We start from the raw sequence: 15184 nt of genomic DNA, 5'->3' as shown, positions 1-15184 counted from the left end.
TTATCATCCTACATAAATGAAAATATAAAAGCAGACTCTGTCAAGAAATCCATGAGCACTCCTTATTTTCACTGGGGCCAGTTGCACAATTGCTGGGGATAATCATGAGTGCTTACACATGAACCCTCACTGAAGAATCTTTTGATAGCTACAGACAACAGCAAACACCTAATACAGAAAACTGAAGTGCTCCTAGACATATGGCATTGAAAAGAGTGTATTGATACAGAGAACCTATAAACCAGCCAAGGTAAGAGAATTTAGAACAGGCTGTCTCACTACATTCTCTCCCTTGCACTTGCAGCACAGATTACAGATGATATGTCTGTTTCTGTGTCACAAAGCCTACTGCATGACAACACTTTTCCAGAGCAGGGCAATTTACTACTTGAAATATGTCCTTTAACTTTCCTTAATTGTCGGACTTTAACAGTTACCTTAAATTTAATTCTGTTGCATTTAAGGTCCAGCTTTATGATGATATAATTTATTTTGGACATTACCGATGACATTGCTCTGCCTGTCAATGGGAACATGAAAGAATATCATCATAATGAATATCCATGGACCAACATAAATCACACAAAATACTTCAGGTATACACAGAGATTTTCCATTGACCCTGTAATGACTTTATTAAAACTGTTTCTACATGAGCTGTGTCAGCAACAGGAAATGATGGTGTTACAGCAACATCACTCCAGCTTTTAAATGTTTCAGGAAAACGTGGTTAATTTTCTCTTAGCAATCCTTCCCAAATTACAGCCTCACAGAACAGCACAGACACCATATGCTGGGAACACATGGGATTTCCTTTTTATGTTGCTTCATAACATCAGGGAGTTGTAGTTACCACTTGGAACAAATCAAAGTTATTAGGAATATGTCTACTCATCAAAATGAAGATGTGAAGCCACTGTAGCTTTAATTTAACCATAAGAATGAACGTGATATAGCTGACAGCCTAGAGGACTTGGATGGTGACTGTAATTTCCATCATGTCATTCCTACTCTTTCTAGACTTCATAAAACTTCTCTTGTTTAATTTTGTGGTGTGAATAAAACCTTAGAAGACTTCCTTTGAACAGTTCAAGGCATTATAATTTTACACAGGTCCTAACACTGATGTAATTCCAGTGATGAGAGAAGAATGCCATGAGTCAGGATGGAGTTCAACATCTACCATGGCAGTGAACCAGGCTCTTCATATCCTTTGGTAAGAAACATTGGAAAAAAACCAACTCATCCAGTTTCAGTTATAAAGTAATTTTTCTCTCTCTCCTTTCTACATTTGTAGTTGTAGTCTGACCTGCTTCCAAGTGAACCCCTCTTTCCTTACCAGGAAAGACTGGCAAAGATTCAGGATGGCTAAGACATAGAAACTTCTAAAAGACATGAACTACCAAGGGGTTTGGAGGTGGAGGGGAAGAAGGCTGAGGACAGGAAAAGAAGGTCTCCAGGGAACTTCTGGGATTTATGTAAGAAAAGCACTAATCCTTGCAAGTTTGATAAAGGAAAGCACATGGGTTTGCTTTAGGAGAAGTAAAAAGAAGCTACAAAATATCAGATTAATTTTTCCATGCTTTATGTGGGAACTATTATTGTAAGGTCAGAACATAGCTAATTAAAAGTAAAAAGTCATACTTCAAATCAAAAGTAAACATGACTTTCACTCAAACTATCCCTCATGTAATTGGTGAAAGTTTTAGATATTAACGACTTCAATCAGCAACTTCCTCATTTCTCAGAACTACCTCAATTCTAATATTAAAAGTCCAGGTAATGATGTAATTTAGTGTGTTACAGGTGCACAGATAAAACTTGCCTTTGAAAAAAGTGGAAGATGTAAATTGAGTATGTTTCTGGGTGCAAAAAAGATATAAAGAAGTGTCAATTATGACATTGTGGGGTTTTTTTCCTTCTGACGTGGGCCCTCTTCATGGTACATACTAATAAGCAGGATAAATGATGAAAGAAAGAATTCCCAATCTGCCTCTTCTAGGCAACCAAATTTTCAAAGACAAAACCTACAAAGACATGTTTTGAGATGGTAGAGAAAGTATTGAAATAACAAAAAAAGCTGCATTCTGGTGAAATTTCCCCAGAAAGAGAGGTCTATGTGAAGTATGATTTGCAAGGACTGAAGGGAGAAAAAGAGAATGCCTTCCTTCTCAAAATCCAACCCCCTATCCTGTTCCCAAACCCAAAGAAATCAACTCACTAACAACAGGTTACTAGAAAGGAGAATAAAGGGAAATATATTTACCAATCTTTCCTATTTCTACAGGACCAGTTATCTTAATTCTATCTATTCTTAGAAGGTCTCCATCCCTTACAAGCTCTTCTGTATTCTAAGCTAAGATTTTGCTCTACCTGCCCGTTTTCTGTTGCATGTACATCTTATGCTACTCCATCACCATTCAGTGGCAGTGCCTTTCATCCTTCTCTGCAGTGACCTTTCGTTCATTCACACATTTCTCCTCCACCATGGGTACTTCTCACCCAGCAGCAACATGCACATGCTTCACTGTACCTCACCCCTCTGAACTAAAACCACATTAGAGACCAAAAATTTTTTGCCCAGTAACTTTTCTATTGAATGCTTCCCAGTTTCCTGGATATCCAGAAAAAAACCACTCCAGAGATGATTCAGTAAAGACAAACAAACTTCCTCCTCTTTTAATTGAGCATTCAATGTCTCTATCTTCTCTTTGTCATGGTCACTGAAGAACCCATAAACCTTTCATAATCACTAACTGTAGAAGGAATGTAAAACTAAGCAAAAACATAAAAAAGATTATTAAACCACAAGAACATTTTATTTTTAATTACAGTTCCCTGAACCAAAATTAATTGAGGAACTTATATGTTGTAGGCTCTTTTTCTTCTTTGCTTCTAAATGAATTAAAAAAAAAGGACATAAAATGAGTTATCCAAAACTTAATATAATGTAAATGGTATCCTCTCATGGAAACACACTAATTTCTAGTTCCAAATGCAATTACTTTATTGCTTGATTAGTATTCATGGCAGAACAATCTAAACATTATTAAATTGATTGCCCATTATGTTCTTATTGAACAACTAACTCTGAAATAGCATATGATCCTTGGTTTGTGTGAGTTTTTCAGTGACATTTGTATTATTGATTTCAGTGTTACTACCCCAGTATTTAGAGGTTTTAGAACGTTTCAAGAAGTGGACCTAAAAAATGCAACCCCACTCAAGTCTGTAGGCATGTGAAGTGTCAGAAGATTCAAACTCCCACTGTTTCTTCTTTTTTTTTCCTTTTCTCTGTTTTTTTTTTATTTTTTTTAAATCATAAAATATTGTGTGCATCTTTCTAACACAAAGCATTACATGAAACTTTTCAATTATGAGAAGCCTAATAAATTTTATAATAAATAAATAAAGCCTAAATGCATTTTTATAACAGTACACTCCAATATACCACTCTGTCTTGGTCCAGCCAAAAGTAACCTGTCAGATACAACTTTCTTTAGATTTATGATAAGGCATTTTTCTGAGTGACATGACATACAGCAGCACTATGCAAAACCAATAAAAGACTTAACACATATAAAATTAGAATGGACAAAACCCACTTACTGAGAAAAATATTCCCATCTCTGACTCAGAGGATGCCTAGGCATTTGTGGATGATGATGCCCAGTGGTGAAGAGGAGAAATAATCAAAGGCCAGAAAAGCCAGCCCCTTGGATTGCTGGATCTGTTTACATGGAATGCATTCTAATGCAGCCAAATGCAAAACTGAAACAAGAAAGGCATTCTACCTCTGTTAATAAACCACTCTGCTGTGGAAAGGAGATCAGAAAATATTCAGGAAGTCACAGCAGAGAAGCAGTCTAACATGAGTGCCCAGCACAATATGCAATAATGCCTCAAAAAGGCTGATGATGCTTTAATGTAGGAGACCTAGAGTGGTGAATGCGAATTGGGGAGTTATTATCTCTCTCTGGCACTGAGGAAGACAGCATAAGTGGAATCTTCTGTGCAGTTCTGATGTCCACAATTCAAAGGATGCTAAAAATTAGTAAAAGTGTTGCAATGGCACAAAACAAAATAAAAAATCAGTGAAGTAGGTCTTAAGAGAAAAACCCAAACATTCAAAGTGTTAGCTTGAAAGCTGTTTATAACCTAAAATCTGTTTTACTTTTTTTTTTTAAAAAAAAGGTTAGTTTTGAAAGGGGTTATTCCTGTGTTCTTAAATTACTAGAGAAAGGAGTCTAGAAGTTATAAGCTGAATCTGGAAAGTAGTGCTAATTTATATAGTAAAAATCTGGATAAACAACCAGTGGACTGGTGGGCTTTTATGTCTTGGACTGAATTTCCAAACTGAGATTGAATGGTTTCCTGCAGAGGCACAGAGATGAGTAGAATCTGTACTTCAGTCATCAACAGCTCAATGTTTAACAGTGCCCTTAGGAAGTCGGAAAGGGGAGCTGATCCCAGCCAGCCTTAAAGTCTGAATCGCAGACCAGCCAAGGATGCTGTCTGGCTGCAGCTCAGAGAGATTAAGATGTTAGCACTTCCCAATGTACTTTGGGCTATCAATGACTGCAGGTACATGAGGTATACCAGCATAACTGCTGGGTCACTCCCTAATCCACTTTTGTTGAAAAGATCTAGGTTAGAAAAATCCTTTCTTTAAAAAGGGTAAGATAACCTGATTATTTCAACAAAACTGAAGATATAGTCTGCCTCATCTGCCAGCAGAACAGAATGCCAAATGATTTCCCTGTTACCTACAGAATGTGTGTAGATTCAGAAACCTGGTGAAGGGTGATTGAAGCAAAGAATGCTACCAAAGAACTTCAGAAGTTGTTTGAAGATCATAAATATTTGAGATACAGATTTTGGGGTGAATCTATAAATCAAATATGTGCCTTTCAAACTCATGTTTGAGGAATAGTAAAAAAAAAAAAATAAAATAAAAAAAAGTACATTTTTAATACCATAACATGAACTTGAACTAATGAGAAATTATATCATTTATTCACCAGAGGACAGTATTTTTAAATATCCAATGTGGGTGAAATATGTTTGAATTAAAACCTATGGAAAGATGCATAAATTTTAAAAACCTTCACATAGACATTCAGATAAAATGCATGTTAAATTAGAAGGCTATTTGAATGTAATTTTTTATTAGCAGACTATCCTATGATATTACTCACAAATGAAACTGCATTTGTGAACTTGTCAATCTCACACAACTAGCTTCAATAACACACAGAAATGTCAACTTAAAAATTAGCATAATGGATACAAAGTAACCAATTGTCACTGTAAAGCTACAATGTGTTTTATTCTTTAAGCCACAACCTTGAACAGTATCTTAAAAAGCTTAATTTGCCAGCTTTTTGCCTGTTACTCATCTGTTATTCTATATCAGCAGTGTATTCTTCAAGGTAATTGAAAGATATTTCTACACTAATATTTTATAACACAATTCCCTTATTCAAGTGTCATTAGCAAGAGTATAGGTCAGTTTCATATGGTATTTTAAAAAATAATTTGAAACCAAAGCTTGCTACAATTCCTCTCTCTCTTACCCCAATTTTTTTCTGCTCTCAAGCTTTAGGGTTTTACCTTCCCAAGGGAGCAGTTCCACACGGTGGCTGAGTGGAACACTGGCTTGTAGCAGTGGTCCTGCATTTTCCCCATTCTCCTCTCATTCCTGGAAAAGAGGTCATGCCATTCCTTTCCACCTCCTCTGGCACTCATTTTAGCCCTATTTGAATGAGTTCACCTCAGTAAACCAGCTGAAAATGACATGTTTTTCCCTTGATGTGTTATTTTTTTGCTGACTTAGTCAGCAAGATTCTGCCATATCATGAGTGCTCCAACTTCTCAGGTTGGGCAAAAACTTCAAAAGTATCACCAGGTAAAATAAAGCAAGGAGAGCACATTTCCAGATATTTAATCTCTCTGCTATTTTTCTTGTAATGGCTATTACAAAAATAAAGTGGAAGTCACCTCTTTCAGCTCCAGTGAGCTACTAGATTAGCTCAGGAAATCTTACAGGACTGCACCCTTAAGCATGCCACGCTGGCAGATGTTTGGGAGCCCCATGAAATCCCTTTGGACCAAAAAATAAACTATTACTATAGCTAAACACTGAAACAGCCAACCCCAAGAGCTTACCTTAATGTACAGTTTTGGATTACTGAGACCTACAGCTTTTCACAAAGCCCAAAGATCAATTAATCTTTTTAATGGGAAGCAACTGAGTGTCTTTCACTGTAAAAAGTTTACAGTGTTGCTTCTCTTTCCCTAATTTTGCCTCCCTCAAAACCTAGTTGCAGTAGCTAAAATGAACTAGCATATGGTTACAAGAAAAAAAGGTCTGGGATATGTGAAGGCCTCCTTAAATTTGCTATCTGTCAGTGGGAATATGACAGTGAAGTGCATGGTCCAATAAAAATAAATTAAAATTTGGGATTACTATTTCTGTATCCAAAATGCAATGACCACATTATGCAAAGAACTGATCTGACAACAACAACAAAATTCCCTTTTGCAGGTTGAGATTTGTTAAAGACTTTGCTGATTTTGCATCATTACAGTTTATACCAGATTAGACATCACCTGCTCTCAAGCAGCTGGCAGAAAGGTCTAAACCTGGGATAAACTGTTTTTTATATAGTCTGGCTAATTCTATAAAAATGTGACCATATGCTCCTCCTGATCCAGAACAAACACATGCTGTTAGGTGAGCTGGTGATGGGATACAGTAACACTGTCGAATCACAGCCTTAGGGAAGCTACAAAAATCCTGGTGATTCAGGTCATCATCTCACAACTAGCTCTCAGTATTATTCCTCCTAAAGAATCCATTACCCATCCAGGACAGAGGCAATAGTGACATCAGGAGTGCATGGTGAAGCATATAGGTAGAATATTGCACATGGTGCTACTTTTCCCTTAATCTCCACATATTTTAAAGCAAACATCCCAGTAAAATTGGGGAACTATGAATGGTGGTCAATCTAAGAAATGGATAGTCACACTGAGAAACACATGAAAAACAGCAATATACTTAAATTTTAAAGCCTTGTTTTAATAAGGTATTTATTTTTACAAAAGACATCTTACCAATCATATCCTTATGTCCTTATGACAACATTCCACACTCGTTTTTCTTTGTTTGTTTGTTTGTTTGTTTGTTTGTTTTTTTGTGGGTTTTTGTGTGTTTTTTTTTTTTTTTTCTTGTGTGCTAATCTCCAAATTGAGCCCTGGTTTTACATCTGATCTTAAAATCAAATTTTATTTTTCAGTAGTCGTACTAAAAGGAATATTATGTATTTAGAGGATATCAGCTTCAAATTCTCCACAAGAAAAAAGGTTTCTCTCAAGCTAATGGTGCACTAAAGCGCTGATGGCATAAAAACAAATGCTTGTTTGGTCTTGTTCTGAAACTTAAGTCTTGCCCTCTGGCCAAGAACCAAATGTGCTACCAGATGAGTGATACAGAGACACTGAAGAGCAACATGAGAGAGTGAGACTGCCAAGACTGCACTGTATCACTTTCATATCCAAGGCTTTTGTCTGAGTTAAAAAAACTCAAGCACATACACACAGAAAAACCATTCCCAAAACAAAGAAAACAACTAAAAAAGCCACAAACAAGTAATCCTTTGTCTGGAAGCTTGTAAACCTATTTGTGACTGTACCACAAGGAGCTTGGTAATTCTCATGCAGCATTACATCTTCCAGCAGAAACCAGACACTTTGACTTTATGCTAAAAGTGGTTTTGTATGTTTTCCATCAAACAGGTGTCTGTGAGGGATTTTTTTTCTTTTTGGTTGTGAATAGAAAGCTTTGTTGATTTTAATTTAGCTTGAATGCAATTGACAGGCAGAAGTCAGACCTGTAAATGAAGTGTTCAGGTTACTGAATATCAACAAGAAAAACACCAGTAAATATGTATAGGGTATTATTAATGTTTTAGCTGAGAAAGAGATGATCTACCCTGAATAAAAGAAACTGCTATGTAGGTTAGGATACATTAAGAGTTAAAAAGAGAGAAAGGATGCTTATGCAATGTGATTTCTGACACTACATAATAAGTCAAGTTTCAGTTTCAGTGTGGGATACATATTTTGATATAGTTATCAAAGACAAAGATTTTTTGTATAAGTTGGTTTAGAAAATGAACAGTCAGCAAAATCATTATATGACAGTAGAATTGCATCTACATTTCAGATCTTGTTGAAAGAGAAATACCTTGAAAAATTAAACACCTGCAACTAATATTGCTACATCAGTAAAAAAAATCTATCGTAGACATGAAATAAATGTTAAATATTGCCTTTGTCTATGGACCTGTGTAAGTAGCATCCTCCCATAAGAAGCAGAACATTCCCACAATTAGAGTCCAAGGTCAAAACTGCAAAGGCAATGATTCTGATCTTGACTGTACTGTGCTGCCCCATAGAAATTTTCCAAGGTAAAAGTTCATAAGAACCACATCTAGATTCCACAGTCAGTCTAGTAATCTGTACCTCATGGAAGGAGTATTGCTGAAGAAAACTAAAAGTTTAGGGATGCTCTTTTTCTAAAACTAGGCAAAATTTATCTCTGAAGTTAGTGGATGACATATGCCCCCAAAAACTAAGAAGAAGGAAAATAACTGAAAAGACCAAAAAGAACCATCTAAAATCCTAACACGTTGAGAAAACACTGATGAATATAACAGGAAATAATCTGGAATGGCAAAGAAATATTCTAGACAAATAAATGAGAGTTTTCTCATTACCAGTGATATTATCCAAATGAAAAAATTGCTAACATTTGATATTAATAAATTTGCTTTGGAATTTTAGCATCATTTTTTTCTTAAAGGATATTTGATGAAACAGCATTGTTTTCTACTCCAGGGACCCAACTGATCTGTCTGCAAACTGCAGGCATCACTTAATTGGTGCACTGTAGCAGTTCTTTGCTACTGCAAAACCAATAAAGAGCTTTATCATATTTGGGTCTGTGGAAAAAAAATGCATTTAATAGTTAAAATTAAAGTATAATGATCTAGATTTTGGACAACTTGCATTTGGAATAAAAGGTTTACTTGTGTCAGATAGCCCAGCAGAGTTTTATACAGCTTTATAGAAAAGTGCCTTACAAAAGGTATAAGCCATTTATAAAGAATATTCCTTCTGAGTCTGAATTGTGGAGAAACACTTAGAAGGAAATGACTATATGACTCTACACCTTTGTAAGTAGATAGGGTAGGACTGACTTCACAGGGAAAAGAGATCCAGTCTAAAATTATTTTGTGTCTACAAAATCCAAAGCACTCAATGGTATTTGCTTTAAAAAACCTGTGAAGACCTTTATTGAAAGAAAATGTGGCTTTTCAGGAGTGATTTAGACTTCCCTTGGTAGCAGATACCGATGGACTAGGTACAGAAGGTTGCTTGCAACTGGCTACTTTCTCTAAATCTGTGCCAAGATTCTTCCAGATCACATAAAAAGAAAATGTTTCTGGTTTAGCCCATATGCAGCAGGCAGAAGTAACTCTACCTTCTGTAGCGATTATTTATTCCTCTCTGCTGCACCCACTTTTACTTAGCCCAGCTGAGAAAATAAATGGGCTTATTTTTCATTCAAGAGTCCACATCTGGGCAATCGCCATTCCCCCGTGCCTCCTGTGCAATCATCAAGGCCTGGAAGGATTACTTCCTTGCTTTCATGTATACACGCCACTTGGAGGAGATGGGTCTCAGAAGAATAGGTATCTAAGTGTAACAGGAAAGAGTCATGGACAAGCAGAGCCCAAAAGGAAAATGGAATGTTATAAATGGATGAATGGAACAAAATGAGATCAGAAAGATGGACCTTGTGTCGCAAAACAAGGAAAGGGAATTATTGGGTGGAGGTTTCATGGAGGATCCCCGTGGGCGCTGCAGCAGTGTCAGCCTCAGGGCACTGTGATGGAGCCTTGTTTGCACCCCTCACAGAGCACCCGATTTGGGCAGGAGCACGTCCACTTTTCCTCCCTCCTCCCTGGCAGCACTAAGGAGTTCATCTGGCACACGAGGCATCGCTCCTAAGGGCAGGCATACACAAAAGTCCTTGATATCATTAGTGGTGTCACCTTTTCCCCCTGCTGCGGGAATTTTATTATTTGGACCTATTCAGCACTTCTCCCACTCCCAATACACCTTTCTCTGTCCTCTCCCAGACCTCTCGGGTACTTGTCATTTCCGGATGGGGCCCCGCGGGAGTCGCGGCGACGAGAGCTGCTCCCCACGGTGGCAAAACCAGAGATCAGCGGGAGCTGCCGGCCTCGTCCTGCCCCGCCCCGCTCGAAGCATCCCGGGATAACACCAACTGCTCCGGGGCCCGGAGAGAGGAGCGAGGAGAGGGCGTTTTGTCGCTCAAGACGCCTCAGCCTCTGGGCAGGGGCGGCCGGCTCCCTCCGGTATCGCTGTCTCAGGAAAAGGAGGAGGAGGAGGGTTTTCTTTTTCCATCCCCCCCACCCCTCCCTCTTTTCCAGCCAGTAAAGAGTGTGTCTGCCCCTTTGAACCGTCGGCACAGCGCCTGCGGCTGCACACACACACAGACACACACACACCGCCGGCTATAAATAAGTTAAGAGCCGGGCAGAGGGCGAGCAGTGCGCGTCTGCCGGCGGGACCAGGAGGCTGGGACAGCCCCGCCGAGCCTCCCCAGCGGCTCAGCCCGGCCCACGGACGCCGGACCCGGGGGTGCCATGGCGTGCGTGGAGCGCTGCTGCCGCTGCTGCGCGGAGGGCAGGCGGCACAGCAGCATCCTCTACAGCATCCTACGGAGCCAGGAGCGCCAGGAGCGGGCGGCGCCGACGGGACAGGCTCCCCGCGGCTGCCCCTGCGGGTCGAGGCGGCGGGTGGCCCTGCGGAGCCCGCAGGTGGTTTGCAAGGCGGCCTCGGCCGTGCTGGTGAAGACGCTGCGCTTCGTCCAGAACGTGCCCTGCTTCCAGGAGCTGCCGCTGGAGGAGCAGCTGCTGCTGGTCCGCAGCTGCTGGGCGCCCCTGCTGCTGCTGGGGCTGGCGCAGGACCGGGTGCCCCTGGAGACGGTGGAGAGCGCGGAGCCCAGCATGCTGCAGCGCATCCTCACGGCCCGGCGGCACGGAGAGCAGCCCCCGCCGCGGGTACCCGCACCGCCGCCGGGCCGGCAGCACCACGGCCCGCACCTGCCCTCGGCCGGAGAGATCCAGGCCATCAAGGGCTTCTTGGCCAAGTGCTGGAGCCTGGACATCAGCACCAAAGAGTACGCTTACCTCAAGGGGACGGTGCTCTTCAACCCGGGTGAGTGGCCAGGCGGGGACAGCCCGCTGGTATCCCCAGCGAAGTGGGGCTTTTCCTTGGGGAAAAGAGGTGGTGGAGGAGGGGGACGAGGAGCAAGGTTTCACCCTCTGCCCCCTCCTTAGGACCCCGGCTGTCAAGCAGGGAGGGTGGCCGGCGGCGGCCAGGTCTGGTATCCCGAGGACTGGCACCTTCCATAAAACAGAGAGAACCTGGCCGGTCGCTTAGGGAAAGTTGGGAGTCAGCAGCGGTTCCCTGTTGGTTTCGGAGCTTCCGCTCTGCGGGAGCGTGTAAACTCCCCACGCCCGCCCGAAGGTCGCGGGTCTGCCCGTGCTGTGCCCGGGAGTTCTGCACTCCCTGGAGAGCAAGAGAGGGCTCAGGACTTCCAGCAACGAAGTGCTGTTTTGGCTTTGTGTGTAGCACTTGTTTACCATCTCTGTGGACGCTTCTATATACCACACCGATGCTCAACCAAAGGCTTATTATCATGTGGGTGACTCACCTTAAAGGTAGCTGGCAGGCTGGATCCGGCATTTCCCGAGCATGGCAGTACCCTGTGAAAGTAGGACAGGGATCTTCCTCCGCTCCCACTGTCAAACTGTTAGTTACTGATGTTTAAGTTTGTATAGTGTTACTTTGCATTTATCATACTGCTCATTTAGCTCTGCTTTCCATAGAAATAAGAGAGAAAAAGTTACAATGGTGAAGCTAATGTGACACAAGTCAAATTCTGAAGCTGGTTTAATAAAAAAAGATAGATTATTCTGGTAGGAAAAAAAATCTTTCCTTGAAGGGTGGTCAAGCGTTGGACCAGGCTGCCCAGGGAAGTGGTTGAATCACTGTTCCCGAAAGTGTTCAAAAAATGTGTAGATGTGGTGCTCAGGGACATGGTTTTAGTGGTGGACGTGGCACTGTAAGGATAATGTTTGGACTCGGTGGTCATGGAGGTCTTTTCCAGCCTTAATGATTCTGTGGTCACAAACAGCCTTAATTCTGCAGCCTCTGTCTTTCAGTATCCTTACTGTGGTTCACTGGAAAACTTTCCGTCATGTGTTGGAGTCAGCATTTCTTGCCACTTGTAAACTGGAGCAGAAACAGTTATCAAAGGAAGCCTTAAATGAGAATGTCGAAGGAAGCCTTAAATGTGACTTATTTTTGTAGAAGTGAACAACTTAAAAAAGTTATTTTTATTGTCTAGCCCACTCTAACATTGTTTTGGAAAACGTTCTTCAGTCAAAGTTTTTATCAACTAATTTGTTTAACACTTAAGTGAATGTTTACAAACATCATATTTGTCTATAGAAGAAGAGTATTAAAGGTCCTGAATACCAGCACAATAAGACTTTGTTCTGCCCAATAAAATTTAATATGTTTATTCTGCATAAAAAAAGTCCTATGGCAATTTAATTTACTTCTTTCCTTGAGTGATGATTACAATCTATGAGCTCTTAGTAGTCGTTCTGTAAGAATGATGTTGTTTTAGAAAGAGAACATATGTAAACAAAATAATGTATTGTTCTTTTCAGATCTACCTGGACTGCAGTGTACACAGTACATTGAAGGACTGCAGAGGGAAGCACAACAAGCTCTAAATGAACATGTCAGGCTCATTCATAGAGGTGATGAAGCCAGATTTGCCAAGCTGAATGTTGTTTTATCTTTGTTAAGATCTATTAATGCTGATGTGATGGCTGAATTATTCTTCAGGCCCATCATTGGAGCGGTGAACATGGATGATATGCTTTTGGAAATGCTTTGTGCAAAATTATAAAGACATGTAAAATAATGAAAGTAAGTCCAGTGCAAAGGAAGCCCTAGAGCAGAATAGTGTAAAGTATTGTAAATAAACTAACTTATTGTTTTTACATAGATAGTATTTTTGTATTCCATAATAAAATATTCTTCAAGATCTGAAATGAATTTTTATTAAACAGTGCTTTTGGAATAAGATTACGGTCATCAAAACAAGCTTTAAGGTTGTGGAAAATGTTCATATCCAAAGTCAAATGGTTATTCTTTTACCATGTCTCTGAACAATGAACACACTTACTATATTGTACTTTCAAGGTGAGTAATCCCTGCTTTTTCAAAATAAGCAGAAGTCTAGGTTTACGTTTTAAGCATAACTGGCAGAAAACAGGAAAGAACAAGCCATTTACTTTGCATATTTCAGTAATATTAGAATAAGATACTATAGCAACCATTCTACTCACAGTTCAAATAATGGCTCTATCAAAGGCTTACTGTCAGTGAACTACTTCTATTGACTTTAACAGAATGGAAGTCTATGAAGATTCAATACTCACCTAGGGTTTTCTTTGATATGGGGAAGATGCATTAAGAATATTTTGAGGCTTAATGAACCTTAAAGTAGCTTCATCAGCTCTAATGTGTGCAGTAAAATATTCTATTCAACACACATTGGGATCCAGGAGAATAAAAGAACTCTGCTCCCCAAAACAACAAATAAACAAAAATGCTTCTAAAAATATCCGAACAGCAAATGCTTATTAGCATCTGGAGAATGAGTAGGGGGGACTCTGCACTTCTCTTTGCTTTTCATGTAGATAACTGCTAGCTGGGATTTCCATAGTCAGATTCTTCAGACTACTTATTCCCATGGAAAAATGAAACTATTATGCTGAAATATAGTGTAACACTGGTACATCCATCAAAATTTGTCAGCTAGCATGAAGATGTCTTAATTAAGCATTGAGCTTAACACTTTTTTTTGTTTTTGTTGTGTTGGACTTGCTTCTTTCTCCTGAAGAAGTTGTGATTTTTCTGAAAAAAAAATAATCCTATTTTAAAAATAAAATCATAAAGGGAAAATCAGTGATTTAAGGGGAATTTGTTGCTTTTCCTTTCTTTTCATGCAACTTTCTAGCCTTTTCCCTGGGGAATATTGGTAAATAATGAAGAATGAAGTGTGACGGTGTTCCCAAAGTAAACAATATCAGTAACTCTCTCTGTTGTTCACACACATATTTAGCATTAGCAACAGGTGTCTTTTAAAACACAATTAATAAAGTTGAAGCAGTAACTCTCCCTGATAGGGGGTGTGCAGGGAAATGGAACAAGTATGAAGAGCTTTCTTTTGCTGCCACCTTGCGCAAAGCCTAATCACAACTCCTACACTAAGGTAAGGATCAGGGGGACTCTTGTTGGCTTGTACCTACCTGGATAAAACTTATGGGAAGTAGAAATGGATAGAGAGGTAGCCAGACATTCCTACAGGTTCAAGTTCATCCATAAATTTTATCACTGAAATTTGTATTGCCATGGCAATAAAAGTCTCCTCATGGACTAGGAGACCATCACTGAGCAAACAAAACAGAGCAAGAAACACTGCTCCCATCCTGAAAAGCTATGGTGTCCATAAATACATACTGCTCTGGTGCTCACATAACTGTCTGGGGTTGTGTGCCATGAGGAGCTCTCAAAAAATTCAAAAGAAATAAAAATATATAAGTAAAGTAAACTTTACTACCAGTGCAGACTTCACACCAGTTCAGACCATAATAAAGCAGGCTTAGTCTTTGTTAAGTTGATCCTTTTATGTGTACACACACATGCATATCCACACCTATAACAAATATAAACATCTACATATGGATAATATTTATTGTGTATGTATAGGTGTTCTATGAGTTTACAAAAGCTTCTGAGCTTACCTAATGTCTCTGTAACATAAATATATGTCTATGTTTTCTTCTTTTTCTGCAAACAGCATATGAGCTTACAGTGGTTAGCTTTCAAGGATGCCTGAAATAGAACCCCCTTTCCACAAAAGTCCAGAGCATGATGATAAACATTTAAATAGTGATTGGCAAATCTTGGGTAAGGACTAAAAAAACTCCAGCAGCCTCAG

General features: G+C 39.7%; 1 protein-coding gene and 1 long non-coding RNA gene across 2 annotated transcripts in view; one reads left to right on the top strand and one right to left on the bottom strand.

Moving 5' to 3' along the window:
* The window catches only part of LOC135410262 (uncharacterized), a 55288-nt gene extending 43436 nt beyond the window's left edge, over nucleotides 1-11852 (bottom strand). Inside the window, exon 1 of the long non-coding RNA XR_010428589.1 lies at nucleotides 11289-11852. This is a non-coding gene — a long non-coding RNA (uncharacterized LOC135410262). The remainder of the gene's footprint in view (nucleotides 1-11288) is intronic.
* Nucleotides 10645-14157, top strand: NR0B1 (nuclear receptor subfamily 0 group B member 1). The gene is made up of 2 exons (XM_064646810.1): nucleotides 10645-11316; nucleotides 12840-14157. The coding sequence occupies exons 1-2, from the start codon at nucleotides 10743-10745 to the stop codon at nucleotides 13082-13084; spliced, it is 819 nt and encodes a 272-aa protein (XP_064502880.1). The 5' UTR covers nucleotides 10645-10742; the 3' UTR covers nucleotides 13085-14157.
* Nucleotides 14158-15184: the final 1027 nt, after the last annotated feature.

Source organism: Pseudopipra pipra, chromosome 2 (assembly GCF_036250125.1).
Source record: "Pseudopipra pipra isolate bDixPip1 chromosome 2, bDixPip1.hap1, whole genome shotgun sequence".
NCBI lineage: Eukaryota > Metazoa > Chordata > Aves > Passeriformes > Pipridae > Pseudopipra > Pseudopipra pipra.
The sequence above is the reverse complement of the archived record's forward strand: the minus strand, read 5'-3'. Positions and strand labels throughout refer to the sequence as shown.